The 18,755-nt window shown below is 41.5% G+C and overlaps 2 protein-coding genes across 3 annotated transcripts; one reads left to right on the forward strand and one right to left on the reverse strand.

Moving 5' to 3' along the window:
- Positions 1-317: 317 nt before the first annotated feature.
- LOC117996105 (uncharacterized) lies at positions 318-9,911 on the reverse strand. 2 transcript variants are annotated; one of them, XM_069509471.1, is made up of 6 exons: positions 9,461-9,911; positions 8,455-8,688; positions 7,357-7,470; positions 3,078-3,402; positions 1,921-2,044; positions 318-1,387 (listed from the first exon to the last, which is right to left on the reverse strand). In XM_069509471.1, exons 1-6 carry the CDS (start codon positions 9,596-9,598, stop codon positions 1,231-1,233), a joined length of 1,092 nt encoding a protein of 363 aa, XP_069365572.1. In that variant the 5' UTR covers positions 9,599-9,911; the 3' UTR covers positions 318-1,230. The 2 variants fall into 2 exon arrangements, with proteins under 2 accessions (XP_069365572.1, XP_034839994.1); XM_034984103.2 differs by having other exon boundaries at positions 8,455-8,703.
- A 1,815-nt stretch (positions 9,912-11,726) lies between these two features.
- Positions 11,727-16,972, forward strand: LOC117996100 (protein CNPPD1). The gene is made up of 5 exons (XM_034984099.2): positions 11,727-11,926; positions 13,132-13,228; positions 13,986-14,191; positions 14,545-14,673; positions 15,508-16,972. The coding sequence occupies exons 1-5, from the start codon at positions 11,876-11,878 to the stop codon at positions 16,228-16,230; spliced, it is 1,206 nt and encodes a 401-aa protein (XP_034839990.1). The 5' UTR covers positions 11,727-11,875; the 3' UTR covers positions 16,231-16,972.
- Positions 16,973-18,755: the final 1,783 nt, after the last annotated feature.

An 18,755-nucleotide genomic window follows, 5' to 3' on the forward strand; every position in this document is an offset into this window, starting at 1 on the left:
GAATTTAAGATTTCTAAATTGTCCGTGGTCCGGTCTTGCAAAAAAACAGATCGCCGTGTTTTGCTTACATCTCTCTCTCTCTCCGGTCGTTCCTTCATTGCTGAAGATCGTGGTCCTGGCAAACTGCCCTCGAATGGAAATTTTATCATATTGTGGCCATTTTCACAATATGATAAAATCCACACCAGCTGGACTCCTTTAGCTGGTCGGACCACCTAGTTGGTGAGCGGCCTCTCGGTCTTTTGCCCTCCGTGTTGCCCGTCACTATTAGCTTTTCTAAGCTGGGCGGCCCCCCCCCCCCCCCCCCCCCCCCCCCGTATAATGTGGCCGAAATATGAGAGCAATCGTTGGTAACATATAGGAGAGTCGAGCAGTGATTCCGAGTTGCGAAAGGAACGAGTCTACGTTTGTGCGCTTGGCAGTCCACGGAATCCGCTTTTCAAAAATTCGCGAAATTTGCTTGTATAAAAAACACGAATACGAGCTAAATACGGATGAGTGCACAAATGCCCTTTCCATGATACTACAGGCTAAAATTTTCCCATTTGACACCGTTTTCTTGATGAAGTTTCGAACGTCGCAAGTTGCTTCTCGCGCACATTTACGGATTCAACGTGTTACCCCTGTTCACACAGACACATCCGATTATTTGCGGGAACTGTTTTCTGCAGGATCCGATTTAATGGTAACAGAAGTTCAATGCACACGTTCACACAAGCATACGATTGCAGGATCTGGCAAAAACGGATCCAGCTAAAGTTATCCGATTTTGCGACTACAAATCGTACTAAAAATGCAAGATCCGATTTACTGGTAACAGTATTTCAATACATGTGCTCACACGAGCTCGGATCAAGAATTTCGGAAAAAATACCCTAGGATCCTATAAAACTGGACGGCTGTGGGAACACACTATCCGGTTTTACAGGATCCGATAAATAAATAGATCCGACAAAACTTGACGCCGTAACATAATTAGGTTTTTAAAAGTTCAAGAACCAGTACAGTACCCGGCAGGAAATATTTCACATCGAACTTTAGAAAGAGATAACGGTTTCGAAGAGCGGTCGCTGTCGTTGAGACGGACAAAACGTCATATAGGTATGAGTGACAGAGACGACGCTCTACGAAACCGAAATCTCTTTCTAAGTTCGATGTGCAATATTTCCTGCCGGGTACTGTATTTTGTTAACATGTGTAACTGTAAGGTGTAAGTAGATGGGTGGTCGGTTAAGTGACGGGGATAGCGACGGGGGGTCCGTGCGGGGTCACGACGCGCTCGGTGCGCTCCTCGTCCGTGGCGTTCTGCTGCAAGCTCGCGAACAACGCCTTGGCGGCGCCCGCGCCCACCTTCCTCCACCCTCCCCTCGCTCCTCGCACCGCGTACCTTCAATACAACAAAAACCTTCTTATCTAATCAATTTATGAAGATCTAAACGACTTTTAGCCTACGAGAGAATGAGAGAGAATACATTAGACAATTATTTCAAACTTCAGTTACCTTAAGCCTCTAGAGTCTAGATAATATGTTCTAGAGGCTTAAGGTAACTTAAGTAGGTTTTCATGTGTAATATTTATGTTCTAACCTAACTTTAGATTTTGACAAATACATAATATTATAGTATTGATTTATTACTTGTACCAAAAATAAGGCGCTCCCACCTCCCCTCTAGTTTCCCGGGGGAGGCGGAGGGAGATCCTCCGCCTCCCCATCTATCCTGAACTCCTCCACCTCCCTTATTCTCCGCCTACCTCCTCCCACCTAACCCACGCTTCACCCCCATTCCTCTCCCACCCTCCCCCCACATTTACCCCATCTCTCCCCTCCTTCCCCTACACCGAAGTGGGCAAGTATCCTAGCTCGTGCCTCGAGATCCATACCGTTTACCATGCCTCAAAGTTAAATGTAGGAGTATTTACCTCGACTCCTCGTACCCGGATCGCACCCCCAGGATGATGCTGAGCGCGGAGGCGTCCTGGCCGTGGCAGCCCGAGTACCGGTACTGGGGCTTCTTGTCGAAGCGACAGCCGCCGGACTGCGCGCCTGCAACACGAACGTGGGAGTTGAGGGACCTAGTCACAGTTCACGACAGTGAGGGAAATTCTGACAAAACGTCACAGAATAGAATAGAATATATTTTATTCAAGTAGACTTATTAAAAGTACTTTTGAATCGTTAACTAGTTTAATTTACCACTGGTTCGGAATGCCATTCCTACCGAGAAGAACCAGCAAGAAACTCGGCGGTTGCTCTTTTTAAGTTTTAATGTTATTATACCATACTGTACAAGCAATTGCAGCCCCGTGCATGGCTGGAGCGAGTCAAATCCAAGCTTTCTTATCATTTACATAGTCTTCCACTCTATATATGCTTTTTTTAAGAGCATACTTTTAATAGATTTCACCTACACTGGCACTTGGCAGGCGTCAAATGTTACATGCATTTGAAGCTAGGTAGGCTATAAACGTCTAGGTTTGTTTGATTTCACGTCACCCATAGCCTAATATTTGACAGATCGTCGATTCAGGATCAACCCGAGATTTTCACTGTGACCTAGTTGTGACAGCGCGTACCTATCAGTCGATTGCGCATTGCAAAGCTTGTCTGTAAGAGATATCGCTTTAGCAATAAAATCACCCTTCTGTATCTTTTATTGTTTTCCTGTATATACAGGGTGTAACCAGAACGCTAGCAAAAACGAAGACGGGCGATAGTACTGATGATCAAAAAACCCTGCAAATAAAACATCTGAGATGGAACATGAGCGTATCAGTTCACAATGGTACTGATTCTGAGCACAACCTAATTTTAGAGTATTCGCATCCTCTTCTTAGTAATGTAATATGAAAAGGACAGACGCAGTTTGACAGTTTTAGATTTAATTTTTAGATGGTAAAACCCGTGATTTTAGCGCAGTCGCGAGCCTACTGTTTAAATTTGTAGCGTGCACTAAAATTTTGGATCTTTAAATGTAAAGTTCATGTTCTGTCCTTTTTTAGCATTGTTAAAAAGAAAAGGATACAGATACTCTAAATTTAGTTTAGAGAAAGACAACGGAATCGGTGCCAACACCCACCTATAGGCATGATGCAATCCAGCGTGAGCGCGCACTGTATCCACTGCCGCATGAGGTCGGCGACGGGCGCGCGCGCCGCCACCAGCAAGCGCGACACGTCCAGCATCTGCACGAACAGGAAGTCGTCCGTGCTCGCGTGCAAGTAGTGGAACATGCGCGGGTGCGTGAGTGACGTCACGGCCGCGTGGCGCAGCCAGCCCAGCACGCCCAGCGAGTCCCCCGCGCCGGACACGCGCTCCCACAGCGCCGCCAGCTCGCCCGCCGAGCCGCTCCAGCGCTGCGTCGTCTCGCAGTAGATGACGCCGCCCACCCGGCTGAGCGCGTGCTGTCCATACAAATTGCATAATTAAAGTAATTAAATAACACGACCAAACAAAATCTTATCTCATCTATGTCAGTCGATCCTATTGTCTTCTGTAGGGCGATTGTCTAAAACCTGCATCAATCATTATTACAATCTCAATTGTTCTGATTGGCTGAAATTGTGCGATTCTTGTTGCAACAATGCATTGTAGCCAATAGCGAGCGAGCGTTAACCAATCAGAGATGATTGTGATCGTGACATTGTAGCCGTCATTGTCCCGCAATCGCGCAGCTGATCCTTATTACAAGCAATCACACCGCCTGCTTATAAAATCTCAATTAAATTCTATCGATTGCGACAAAACGTGTCCATGACCGTAGTCATTCAAAGTCGTATAACGTGATCTCACATCTCGTCGCCGACTACATTTGCGTGTATAAGTCCCGCAAATTGCTATTGCGCGTGGCCGCCATTTTAGTGACGTCAGCACTAGACTGAAGTTTCGAGCTGATGGTATATTTTTATTACGGCTGACGTCAAAATGACGTCGATGTTGATAAGACATGGTTTCAGCGCAATAGCAATTTGGAGTGTATGACATACAGTGACATGACCATGAGTAATGATTGTACAATGTAGGTACATACTTATTTTAATTCCATCCGCCTCACTTCAAACAGCCTAATGACGAGTGGGTTATAATTAGACCAGAACAGTTTTAATTATGAAAACTGAACATTTTTATCTTCTATCTTCTAAATATATAAAAAGAAAAGGTGACTGACTGACTGACTGATCTATCAACGCACAGCTCAAACTACTGGATGGATCGGGCTGAATTTTGGCATGCAGATAGCTATTATGACGTAGGCATCCTTAGGATTAGGATTAGGCTTAGAAAGGATTTTTGAAAATTCAACCCCTAAGGGGGTGAAAGAGAGGTTTGAAATTTATGTAGTCCACGCGGACGAAGTCGCGAGCATAAGCTAGTTGAAATATAAGAGTGATTACGCACTGCACATCCGAGTTCTCTCCGTCATCCGTGAAAATATCTCAGATATGGCTCGGATTCAAATCCGACATATGACGTAGATATATCAAAGATGTCCACTGAATAGCTGGGATTTGGATAAGAGATCGGATTAGTGCGTAAGCAATATCCGAGTTCGATCCCAGTTTTTTATATCCGTATTTTCACGGACTCGGATCGGATGAGTGCGTAACCGCTCTTAGTGCAATCTGTGTGGCTAAGACGCCGAAGAAGAACACTAAGGGTGAGATCTATTGAGTGCACTCTGACTTTGCTTAGACTTAAGACAGAGTTAAAACGAGACAGATGTATATCTCTCACATAAATCTGCCTCGTTTTAACTCAATCTTAAGTCTGAGCAAAGTCAAAGTGCGCTCTATAGATCTCAGCCTTAGCCATCGATATAAATGACAAGATATGCCCAAGCGAACAAAATTTTTCACGGTTTTGGAACCAAATAAATCAGCGCCACCTCTTAGATACTAATGAACAACCCGTTTGAAATCCAGACGTCACTGAGGTTGCATTGGTGCTAAATAAACATTTTAGGACCAATGAGTCGGTGCCATTTTGCTTGTTCAATGGCCCTGTCCTTACGAAGTAATATATAAGTCAATGCTTAAAGCCTTGGGCAAGGCAGTTTGCTGTCGGTAAAATCAAACGTGCTACATAATGTAGTAGTCACATCGGTCCGCGGCGGTAGAACGGTCACGATAAGTTGAATCGATAAAAATATCATTAATGTCACAGTGCTGCACGTCTTATCTGGCCATTAACGTCGATTCTGATGTCTAAATATATAAAAGGAAAAGGTTCAAACTACTAGACGTATCGGGTTGAAATATGGCATGCAGATAGCTGAAAATTTAACCCCTAAGTGGGTGAAATAGGGATTTGAAGTTTGTGCTGTGTGCAGTCCACGCGGACGAAGTCGCGAGCCTAAGGTAGTCTTTCTCTAAACTAGAGTATCTGCATCTCTTTCTTCTTAATATTTGTTAAAACGAACGGAAAATGAATTTTAAATTAACAATTTCAAGTATTGGTGCTACTTTACAAAAACACCAATGCTGGCGACTAAAGTCACAATGTGGCTAATTCCGCTGTACACAATCTCTAAACTAAACTAAAATGTCACGTCTAAATCGATTGCTATCCCTTTCATAATGTTGCTTGCGCAAAAAGGATGGCACTAGATTTAGACTTGTTAATTTAGATTAGTTTAGAGATTGTGTACAAGAGAATCGGCCCCAATTGTCTGATATTTCAACTTAAAATAAGTTTGTCTGTCCTTTTATTACTACACCAGAGCATGCCCGCGAGTTCGTCCGCGTGAATTTAGATTTTTACAAATCCCGTGGGAACTCTTTGATTTTCCGAGATAAAGAGTTGCCTATGTCCGTCCCTGGGACGTAAGCTAACTCTGTACCAAATGTCATCAACATCGGTTAAACTGTTGTAAAAAGCTAGCAGACAGACAGACACACACTTTCGCATTTATAATATTAGTATGGATTTGGCACGAAAAGATAAAAATCTATACTTAATATTATAAATGCGAAAGTGTGTCTGTCTGTCTGTCTGCTAGCTTTTCACGGCCCAACGGTTTAACCGATTTTGATGAAATTTAGTACAGAGGTAGCTTACATCCCGGGGAAGGACATAGGCTAGTTTGTATCCCGGAAAATCAAAGAGTTCCCACGGGATTTTTAAAAAACCTAAATCCACGCGGACGAAGTCGCGGGCATCATCTAGTATTATATGTATATAGTATATACTGTAAAATTTAGTTGCGATCCGAATCAGTATCATTAAATATCGATTAGGTGCGTGATCGCCTGTTCGGAGGCAATCCCATCAGCTGTCGTGTCACTAATAATACTTTATCTAGGCCAGGTTTTATAATCAAACTTTAGCCAGGCAGCAATACCTTCACCTATGTTATGTTAGAACTATACCCTATCCACGGAAAGAAGTATAGCGCTCTCTTTTACGTAATCCCATGATAGAGACCAAAATCTCAGTGGGCGCTACCGTTTTGAGGCACCAACCAATCACAAACGAAACTATGTTTTTTAACTGAATTTAGAATGATTTTTGGAAACATTTTTCACTTTACCCAACATCAAGATTCCATATCTAATCGAATCTTTCTAACAGCGTAAGCAGCATTTCTTACGCATTTATAGCATGGGTAGTGATGTCTCATAGTGCCGAGCCCACGTCTTATCTGCCCGTTGCTTATCGATTAGGCGCGGATCGTCGGATCGCCTGTTTAGTCGGTGCGCCGTGCGGTGATAGGCAGCAAGGTTTTATAAAAATTTTGGCCAGGTAGCAATACCTGTACCTATTCGTATGTAGTAGTAATAGTATAAAGCTTTATTGCAACAAAACACATTAAATAGCATACTTTTAGAAATACATCAGTACTAAATTCTCATGTTTTTGGCAACAACTCAAAAACTACTTTGAGCAAATACCTAACTGCTTTTTAGAAAAAGAATGGCAGAGTGGTAGCGTACATAATCACATACAGTTTCAGAATCCTAAGGCCCCTATCTCACTGGCGTTATGCGAGCGTTAGCGTTTCTTCAACGTCTGCAATGTCTGCGCAGCGACAACGTCGCGTCGACGCGACGTCAACGTTGAGTCTGTACTGACATCGCTGCGCAGACGTTGGAGAAACGCCAATGCTCGCATAACGCCAGTGGGATAGGGGTCTTAAGCCAAGAACGGTGCAACAGATTGACGTGATTTTTGCTTGGGTATAGATAAAGACCTAGAGTGACGTAGGCTACTTTTTATCCCGGTAAATCCAAGAGTTCCCACGCGATTTTCAAAAACCGAATTCCACCTTCCTTCCACCGGGCATCAGCTAGTAAATAATAATAAAATAGATCAAACGCAGCCATCATAGAGCAATAAAACGAGTTTATTATCTTCCTCACCTGAATGATAAGCGGCCGATACGCCGAGATGCTCTCGTCGCCGACGTGCGAGGGGAACAGCTCCAGGTCCAAGTCCACCACGGCGCACTTCGACGAGTTGCAGTAGTTGGACACCTGCAAGTTGCATTATCATCATCGACATCGGTTTCATCGTCAACCTATAGACGTCCACAGCTGGGCATAGGTCTCTTGTAGAGGTTTACATACTCCACGGTCTTACGCCACCGCCATCTAGCAGCTCCCTGCGACTTCTCTCTCTGGGCTGGTTTCCGCACTTAAACGTTTCCGTCTGTTGTGCGTCCCTGCGACTTATTTGATGATGAGTGTCCACCTAGTGGAGGGTCTGCCAACACTGCGCTTTCTGTTACAAGGACGCCATTCCAGCATATTAGGAACCCATCTAACTGTTTTTTTAACTGTGTGCCCTACTCATTGTCACTTCAGCTTGGCAACCCATTGAGCTATGTTGGTCACTCTGGTTCTCCTACAGATTTCCTCACTTCTGATTTGACCATGTGGAGAGACTCAAAGCATAGCATGATGAACATAGACTTTCCTTAATGTATGCCACCACATCCGGGAACATCATTCTTCATTCTATTAGAGCCTCAATAGCTCAATGGTTAAGGTGCGATTATAATCCGAAAGATTGGAAGTTCAAACCCCACCCGTTGCACTATTGTCGTACCTACTCCTAGCACAAGCTTTACGCTTAGTTGGAGGGGAAACGGGAATATTATTCATGATTAGCATGGCTAATATTCTTTTCAAAAAAAAAATTGCTTCCACCCTTGCACCCTTTGTATAGTTTCTTCTGTATCTTGCAGTTTTCCTGTAATGTGTGTAAATTACTAAACAAATCCATACTAATATTATAAATGCAAAAGTGTGTGTCTGTCTGCTAGCTTTTCACGAAATTAGATTTAGATTTTGACGAAATTTAATACAGAGATAGCTTGCATCCCGGGGAAGGAAATCCCGGAAAATGAAAGAGTTCCCGGATTTTCCAAAACCTAAATCCACGTCGACGAAGTCGCGGGCATCATCTAGTAAATAAATAAATTAGAGGTCTCATGTATAGAATGGAAGTGCTGTTACCATAGCCAGCGAGTAGGGCTTCAATCCCAAGTTATACACGAGCACAGTGTATGGCAGGCGGGCCGCGGCGCGCACGAAGGCGACGACCAGCGCATGCTCGTCGTTCCTCGCGTGTGTTACGAGCGCGGGCACGGTGGTGTTGTGCCAGGCCTCCGTCGGCCCCTCCAGCCCCACCAGCCGCAGGTAGCGCTCCTCCTGCACCAGGTGCTGCTCCTCCTCATCGCGGAGCTGCTCCTGGGACAGAGACACCTGTTTTGTTGTGATTTTATGTTAATATTTGTTATTCAAAAACACTACCTTATACTACAAGTAGCTGAAGTCCTGAAATCTATTCTAAACCTAAATATATAAAATGAAAAGTTGACTGACTGAGTGACTGACTGATCTATAAGCACATGGCACAAACTACTGGATGGATTGGGCTGAAATTTGGCATGCAAATTTGGTGAAATAGAAACAAAAGAAAATATCTGAGATCTACAGGAAACAGAAATTTTAAGTAAACAAGACCTCCAAATATTTTAAAAAGTGGGTGGATGAGAAAGGTGGAACGCCCTGTGCATGCTCTCCAAAAGGCATATGTCCAGCGATGGACAAATACAGGCTGATGAATGGAGCTTTATCTAGTTTCAAGAAATTGCCACAAATGTTTTTAAAGATCCTAGATCCTTTTTTAAGGACCTGTCATCCCGTCTCGCGGAATCCACGGGGGACCGGAGGGCTGGCAGTTACCTCGGTCAGCATATTAGTCTGGCCATTCAACAAGGTAACGCTGCCAGCGTACTGGGCACCCTGCCTTGTTGCAGTGGTTTAGATGATATTTTCGATCTGTAATTTTTATGTTTAATTGTTTAGATTCGTTTTATTAATTCCTTTTAAAGAGATGAAATTGGAAACAATGTAAAGCTTATGCAAGTGATCTTTGCATCTTGGATCGAAGTTTAATTTAGTTACGTAAACAAAGTTTTTGGTCCTTAGTAAATTGACATGCCAAGCAGGCAAGTACCTGAAAATCCTTGATATGCTGATGGGTTTGTGTGACAATACTTTGGAACGATTGCGGCGGCTGCGAGTGGAAGATTATCAGGAATAGACTTATTGCAAACACTGACGTAGAAAACAGCAAGAAGCTTTTAGTTTTCATGTTGATCACATTATCACCACAGTTTATATGAGTACTATTATCATATATTTTTTCCTACATCTTTGTTCAAGTTTGAAAATTTTACAAATCAATAACACTGACAGAAAGCCTACACACACCCAAAAAAACTTATGTAAATGCTTGAAACTTTAGTCGACTTGTTTAACAGACGTTCGCAGAACTTTATATTCATTTAAAATAAGTTATAGAACGTCCTAGCGCAATAATAATAAAATATTTTAATCCGAAATCCGAAACATCATATTATTACAACTCGCAACTCGCCACCGACCAGAAATCAACTCGCTTCATGGCTTTGCGGCACCGACCATAGATAATATGCTAATAGGCTACTTGACACTTTTTTTAAGTTGGTCTTAAATGGTTAATATTTGTCCTATTATATCAAAAAAATTAACACTATATTTTTTTGCGCCCTAAAAACCATAAAACTTTAATTTAAAAATATTTTTTTCTTAGACAGGTAAAAACACTGTCGGCCATGTTTGGCCGATAGATTATCTGTGCTCTGACGTCATGCATTTGTAAACAACAGCATAACCTCCCAAAGTTTAATAAACATGACTTCTATACTAGTTTACATGAAAAATATAGTAATTATCGTTATTGTATCATCTAAGAATGTAAAAAACGCATCGATAAGGACCACAGGAAAGTTGTGAATTAGAGTGCCCAGTGAAATAAATATACGTAACACGCAAAGACTTGCTTAAAGGGATCCTATATGATCCTATATGCAAATTTATTTTTGCAAAGATCACTTTGTTGTAAGTCTTACTTAATAACTTATTCAATTTATAACGAGAAAACGATATTTTTTTACGTTTACTATGAGTTTTTAGAAATATATAAAAACTAGCTTATGCTCGTGACTTCGCCCGCGTGGACTTCATAAATTTCAAACCTCCATTTAACCCACTCAGGGGTGGAATTTCAAAAAATCCTTTCCTAGTGGATACCTTCTCTTTACCTACAAAGAACACACCCACCAAATTTCATGTATCTAGGACCAGCTGTTTAGATGTTTAGGCTGTGCGTTGATATATAAGTTAGTGGGACTCTAAATTTTATATATATGGATACTACGTTAGTCCCCGCGTGACATAGGGATGACATTTCTTTGTTTACATATTTACACTTTGTCACATCATGGCTGACAGCGTTTTCTGCGTTTCAAATAAAAATAAAAATTGTATTTTTTTAAATTGGATTTATATATCCATCCTGCGTTTTTAATAATTGTTATTGATATATTTCGTTGTCTTAAGCAAAATACTATAATAAATAATCATTTATTGGACGAAATTAGATATGAGTCAAGTAGCCTATTGGCACCGACCACGCACCGACCCGAACAAAGTACCTACTCTGTGGACCCGAAATAAACTTTGCGGTGGCTATAGTAGATAATCTATGGCGGTGGCTTTGCGGCTGCGCAACTTAAATCGCAAACATAGATTATCTACATTGAATTTCTACTATGTTCGCAAATCTGTGTTCGCAAACGGCAATTTTTTCTCCATTAGTCTGTGTTTTTGTCAACCAAAGATGACCAAAAGGCTCAAAAGAGCTAGAGCCCAGAGCCGTAAAACCAGTAAAAAAATAAGATGACCAAAGACCATTCAAAGACCAAAGATGACCATACTATCCATATACTATCTCTATGACCAAACCACAAACGAAGACAAAAGACGTGACCGTGTCTCTAGTAATATAGTAGATAATCTATGGACGTGACCAAAGGACTATACCACAGATTTGATTCTTATCTGAGCCACAGATATTATACCCTTCGAGGTTTTGACATTGGCCGGGCCGCTTGTGTGTGTTGTTATTGCCGGCGTCACACATTATATTGGCTATAGAGACACTGATTTTTAATTTTGAAGTTCATTTCCCGCGCCCAACCAACGCCTAACCAAAGAGTATTACATTTCCCGCGCCCACCCCACTCTTTGCTCCGACGTGTGGTAGGTAATAGGTATACAATATTAATCTATGTCTATGCAGCAAAGAGTATACAAGTGAAGAGTATTATTGGTATTATAATTTATAATATAATATGCAGTAATCATATAATGTACCTACTCTGTGCAGTAATCGTTCCGTGATCGTTCCCTGTATATTATAATACTCTTTGGTGCTGTGTGTTTTTAATAATAAAATCACATTTTGCTAAAAACAAAAATTCTTAATTTACATAACACACTCACATATGGTTTGGTTTTCTTCAAAGAAAGTGCTTTCTAAAATATAATGTCCAATATATCGAAACGAAGAAAGGACGGCTCAAGAGCCAAGATCAAGGTATATACAAAAGAGGTCATGTTATGCACAACGTAGCAAAGCGCTAAGCGTATCTGAAATCTGGATAGAAATTGTGAATTATGTACATAACGTGGCTACTTTCTATAATTTAAAGTTTTCGTACCTGTAATTTTGTCGTAGGAAAGTAATGGCGATTTGCATAATAAATAGTCCATACTTTTCACTATAGAAAAGGTTTGACGGCAATTAGCGATAACAATGTGATCGGTGATAAACTATTTGCAATAATTATTTTAACCTTGTTATATATGCTTGTTTGTGATTAAGAATATTGCAGACCTCATGGAAACTAAACTTTTAAACTTATGTCAACTTTGAATAAATAGGTACTTACAGGTGTTTTTGAGTATGACTCATCTTAAGAAATAATATTTATAGTATTGAGTAAAATACTGATAATATGAACTTGGTATTTTTAATTGATATTTATAATGTTCTCAAAGGTGTGTGAAGTCTGCTAATCCACACTTGACCAGAGTGGTAGACTATGGCTAAAACGCTTCTCACTCTGATAGGAGACCAGTGTTCTGTAGTGAGCCGGCGATGGGTTGATCATGTGATGATGATGATGATTTTTAATTTATTTTTGGGTGATTTTCTAAAAACAAATAAAGCACACTTAAATATAATCAACTGATTGGCATTACTTACAGCCTGCACAGATGAAGGACAGACCTCCAAGTACTTTGTTTGTCAAAATTCCTTACAACTGCATCGAATAATGCATACGAAGGACAAAAGTACCCAGAATAGAACATCATCAGACCAGACCGCTCAAAAATATGGGGGTGTACCTTGAAAAAAAAAGCGAGCAAACAAATAGTTGGGTCACCTGAAGTGATTACCGCCACTGATGAACATTAGCAGCATACTTCAATGTGTTGCCGGCCTTTCAGGAATTTGGTGGTTTGCCCCTTGAATTACACCATATAAAAATCTAGTGGAAACACTGCCGAAGGGAGTTAATTCCACAGTTTGCATCTGTCTTGAGCCCTTGGCTCCTGGCAACCAAATGATGGCACACTGCATTGAGTCTGTGGCAAGTTCTCGGCAGACATTACGCTTCAGGATTTTTGTCCTCCTCAGACAAAAGTCCCTTTTCTGCACAGGCCCTGAAACCTGAAAGCCCTAAAAGTCACTCAAAGGATCTTTTAAATTTTGTCAACCTGCTAATTTGTTTGTAGACTATGGGTGATCACAAGGAGTTCCTGAAGAGAATCACTAAAACCTTGTACTACGGAGAGCTTCCCACTCTGCCCTGCCTCAGTCTCCCTGTCACTGGTATGTTATCTATTCATGGAAGTGGGGATTTTTCAAAGTCTAACAGCGCAAACTTCTTCAACAATTGGGCATATAGTAAGTCTTGGAAGACTAAAGTAGTAAAGACTAAACTGCTTACATATGTGTGCGTTGTTAGTAGCTGTACATTGATATTTACGTATGTTTTGTGTGCATTACGCGACAATGGACGGTTGCATCTATGTTACTGTTTGTATGTACTCGTTTTATACAATACAATATGTATGCGTATGCTGGCTCCTGACTGAGCTTTTGTACACTAAAATGGTGGCTGTGTATGCATCTTCTTCTTCTTCTTTGGGGCTATACAGGTCCTTGATATCCCTGAATCACTGTGACCGTCTCTGATCTATTGTGTTTAGCTCCACTTCACACTTCCTTGTCAAATCCTGTGGCCGCCAAATGTGTATGCATTATTCTAAATATATAAAATGAAAAGGTGACTGACTGACTGACTGACTGTTCTATCAACGCACAGCTGAAACTACTGGACGGATCGGGCTGAAATTTGGCATGCAGATAGCTATTATGACGTAGGCATCTGCTAAGAAAGGATTTTTGAAAATTCAACTCTTGAGGGGGTGAAATAGGGGTTTGAAATTTTGTGTAGTCCACGCGGACGAAGTCGCGAGCATAAGCTAGTAACAAATATAGCTAAATGGACTTTTTGAAATGGAACAACCGTATCATACTTCACACTGCTGTACAGAAGTTTCACTTCAAAATAAATCTCTTGCAGAGATCTCGTGCGCTGCGTGGTCGGAGGCGCAGCGCGGGCGCTCGCTGCGGCGCCTGCACGCGGACGCGGCGGCGCGCATCGCGCGCTCGGCGTGCGTGTCGCCGTGCGCGCTCGTGCTGGCCATCCTGTACCTCGAGCGCTTGAAGCGCTGCAACGCCGACTACCTCTGCGCCACCTCCCCTGCTGACCTCTTTCTTGTTTCTTTGGTGAGTTAGGCGCGACGAACACCTGCAGAGTTGAGTGGAGCCGAGAAGTATTATTTATGTATCATACAGCTTAAATAACTGTGATAACCTAGTCACTAGTGGTTAAGACGTCATCATCTTAGTTTTCAGAGTTATGTGCATTTTAAGCAATTAAATAATATTTCCTTCAACCCACTCCTAGCACAAGCTTTTCGCTTAATTGGAGGGGAAAGGGGAATATTAGTCATAATTAGCAAGACTAATATTCGTTTATTAAAAAAAATAAGAATAAGCCAGATTGGCTGCTGCAACAGGGCTGCCTAATGCATGCTCCTTCAATTATGTTTGCTGAAATGTGAACATTAATTTTGCAGATGGTAAGTAATAAGTTCCTGCAGGACGACGGGGAGGACGACGAAGTGATCTGCTCGGAGTGGGCCGCCTCCGGGGGCCTGGACCTCGCTCAGCTCAAGAAACTAGAAGTGGACTTCCTTAGTGCTATAGTAAGATATATTGTTTACACTAGTACACTAGACTGACAGCTTTCTGCATGTTTCCAACTAATGGCACCGATTCCGTTTTGTCTTTCTCTAAACTAAATTTAGAGTATCTGCATCCTTTTCTTTTTAACAATGCTGAAAAAGCACAGAACATGAACTTTACATTTAAAGACTCTAAATTTTAGTGCACGCTACAAATTTAAACAGTAGGCTCGCGACTGCGCGCTAAAATCACGGGTTTTAACATCTAAAAATTAAATTTAAAACTGTCAAACTGTGTCTGTCCTTTTCATATTACATAAGTAAGAAGACGATGCGAATACTCTAAAATTTGGTTGATTGCACGTCTGTCCGCACGGCACATTTTTTGCGAATTAACTTAGGATTTTATACTAGCTAAAATTTATAGAATTTAGGAGCCTTAACAGCTCAACGAATGGTCGGCGGTTCAAACACACCTGCCGTCCCTACAGTCCTCGCACAAGCAATTTAGCACAACTAAGCATTGGAGGGCACAAAGAAATATTAGTAATTATTAACATAGCTATTCTTTAAAAAATAATAATATGATGCCACATGCTGTCTAGTATTATAATTATATTATATCTCACAGACGGCTTTACTCACGTGTTTAGTCAACGTTAGCTCGAACCCATCCGGGGTCCTTTTTCAAGGAGTCAGTTCGTTGCGTCTGCGTTGCGTTGCGTCGCGGTTGAGACTGCGCGCCGCGCTCGCTGCTGCCCGCACAGCCCGTTGTCTAGTACTTTGTTTTTTTACTGTTTTGTGTAACTGATAAAAATCGAAGTTACCAAGTTGACCAATGCGTTTGTTTTTTAGGATTGGAACGTATTCGTGAGTGACAAATCATTCGAAGCAGGCCTGCAGTGGCTGGAGCGACAAGTCGCGCTGCGACAGGCGCAGTCGCGAGGATTCTTCACGTACAGCGACCTCACGGCGACTTGCGACGCGACGCTCGTCGCCGCCATAGCTCGAGACGCGATACTCGGCCTCGCCGCGGTCGTCGCGCTCCTCACGTCGGCCGCGGTGTTGCTGCTGGCGCACAGCGTCGCCAAAACGACTATACCTTCCCACGTTTCCAGTGCAACCCCCCTCGAACCACCCCAAATCCCTTCACCCCTTCCCAATGCTACTACGGAAACACAAACCTACGATTCTCTCTATGGTTTCAATGACGACCCATTGCCGACCGGTTTGGATTGCTGCAACGGATGGTCGAAGTACCGGGAGAGCACAGAGACGAAGAGGAATTGGTTCGACGCGCTCGTTCTTTACGACTGGAAATCCTTCGAGCCGTGGTGGTCCAAAACCTCCATGATGAACTGGTTGTACCAAAGTTCGTTGATCACACCGATGCAAAGATGGCTAGAAAAGATTAACTTGTATGCGGAATTTTTGTCTAAAGACGTTCATATCAGTAGTTTCCCGCAAAGACAGGAGCGGTGTGGCAGCAACAGTAGATTCAGTGAGAGACGATGCGTCCGTCAGTGGCTTAATCTCAGTAAGCTGAGCGCCTTCGTGGCGTCCGTGTCCGACCGATAGGATAACATATATGAAGTCTTTCCACCAGGAATTAGCGGAGATGCATACCAAGGGGAGGTGAAACGCAACAATAGGATTCGTTCATTTACATAGCGCAGCTTGTTATCCTCTTAAAGCCAGCGCACATCTGGCGAAGCGCAGCGCAGAGCATTGTTTTACTGCCAAACCATTGAACTAATATCGAAAATCAATTCACACAATTACTTACTAGGGAAAAGGGAAAGTCAGACTAATCATTGTACATTGACTTATATATTACTTCGTATGGACAGGGTTATGAACAAACAAAATTCAGTGACATCTGTTTTTCAAACGTGTCGTTCATTAGTATCTAAGAGGTGGCGTTGATTTATTTGGTGTCTAAACCGTGAAAAATTTTGTTTTGTTATTTATATTGATGTCATTGTATCAAATGATTTTCGATAATGGTTTGGCAAGTAAAAGAACTCTGCGCTGCGCCTCGCCAGAATGTGCCGGCCCAGCAATGAAAATGAAGTAGTCCTATTGGTGTTTGGTAAGAGTCACACAGTAATCGGTAATCTTATGGCCGCTCCAGAGCGGTTGGACCACGCGACCAGTTCTAGGACAGACTGAACTACTACTACCGACTGCTTCTGCGTCGCGCAGCGTGTCTACCTGGTATTTGCGTTCTGTGCATCGAAACGTATCGATATTTAGATTTTAGAGGCTTTTAAAGATTGCCTATTACAGTCGACGCGTTTTAAAATGAGTCGTCGAGTTATCTGTCTGTTTCGCTCGCACTTACAGATCGAGGTAAGTGCGAGCGACACAGACAGATAACTCGACGACTCAGTTTAAAATGCGTCGACTATACCGAATATCCCTGGTGTTCAGGTAAACTATAAAAGCCGGCCGCACACCAATATGCACTCGAAAACAATTTTGCTGCACTCAAAATACAAATAAGCAAGTGAAGCGCTCGCAAGGCGCTTCTTCTTCTTCACTCTGGGCTGGTTGCCGTAATTAAACGTTTCCGTCTGTTGTGCGCAAGGCGCTGTTGAGTGTGCGATCAGCATAAAGATTACCTTCTAAACGAAAAAAACGATGTTTCTAATGGTTGTTGATATCTTCAATAAGCGCTCAAGCGATAAGCAATGATATAAGTCCCGCAAATTGCTATTGCGCTGGAACCATGTCTCATTAACATCGAAATGACGTCGGCCGAAATAAAAATAGTGGTATATTTTCGCTCGAAACTTCAGTGCTACGCTAAACTTGAAAGTTGAAAACGCTAGTGCTGACGTCACTAACATGGCGGCCACGCACATTAGCAATTTGCGGGACTTATAAGGCGATCATTTGTGTCCAATGTCTATAATATAATATAGTTTGTTGCAATTGAAATTGGATTTGGTGATGTCACCAACGAAAGAAAAAATGTATAATAGTAATTGTACAAGAACTTTATATCAATTGAACGTTTAGACCTGTACAAAAAATTACACACTGCTTATTTTCTAATTTATATTACAAACTAGATGATACCCGCGAATTCGTCCGCGTGGATGTAGGTTTGTTAATCCAGCGGGAACTCTTTGAAGCTACAATATCAATTGCCATCGTCAAATCCATCAAAACACTTTCTGACCAACAGAGTTGTTCACATATGGAATAAATTGCAGACAACAGCCGTCGTCTGCGCAGCTCCTGTACTTTAACATCTGAATGTAAAAGCTAAACATGCAATTATGGTGAAACTCTGTACTATGTATATATTTTTGTACGTGCGTAAAGTTATAAAATAAAAGGCATTTTATTAAATAATATTGTTTTTATTTTTTATAAATAATATAAAAATATCCTATTACAAAGTATAAAAATACGTCATAACTCATTATCCGTAACACATCGATTGAGCAATAATCATTTAGTAAATGCATCACTTATAGTAAGTAATTTGTTATAAATTATAATACTTAAAGTACAGGGTGTAACCAGAACGCTAGCAAAAACTTAGCGTTGTTGTTACAAATTACCTAAACACAATCCAATACCAATAATAATTTGTCTCATTTTGTAGTTTTAGGGCCGGTTGTTTCAACAAACTTTGACGGACACGTAACCTTTAAATATGGCGCTAACGAACGTAAGTAAAGAAAAAGCATTGATTCAGCATCTATTAGCGCTAACGTTCGTTAAAAAGTTACGTTTACGTTAACCAGTGCTGGCGCCATTGGTGATCGTTAAATCAGTTCGTAACTTCATACTTCTTACAAACGGAATGTTTTATTTACAAATTATAATTGAATCAATTTAATTCAAAGCTTTTAATGGTAGTTTTTTTGAAGATGAAAGAGAATTTGTAAGAAAGAAAAAGTGTTTAAAATGCGAAGTAGCAATATTAATAACTATGTATGTAATTTAATATACTTAAAATGAAATAAAAAAAAGGATACGGAGAAGTAAGTTAATTTTTAGGGTTAGTTTCGCAACCAAAATAACAATGACGAACAGTTTTTTGTACAATGAAGCAACGCACTTAAATTAACAGATGTTCAAGTTCC

Source organism: Maniola hyperantus, chromosome 3, assembly GCF_902806685.2.
Source record: "Maniola hyperantus chromosome 3, iAphHyp1.2, whole genome shotgun sequence".
NCBI lineage: Eukaryota > Metazoa > Arthropoda > Insecta > Lepidoptera > Nymphalidae > Maniola > Maniola hyperantus.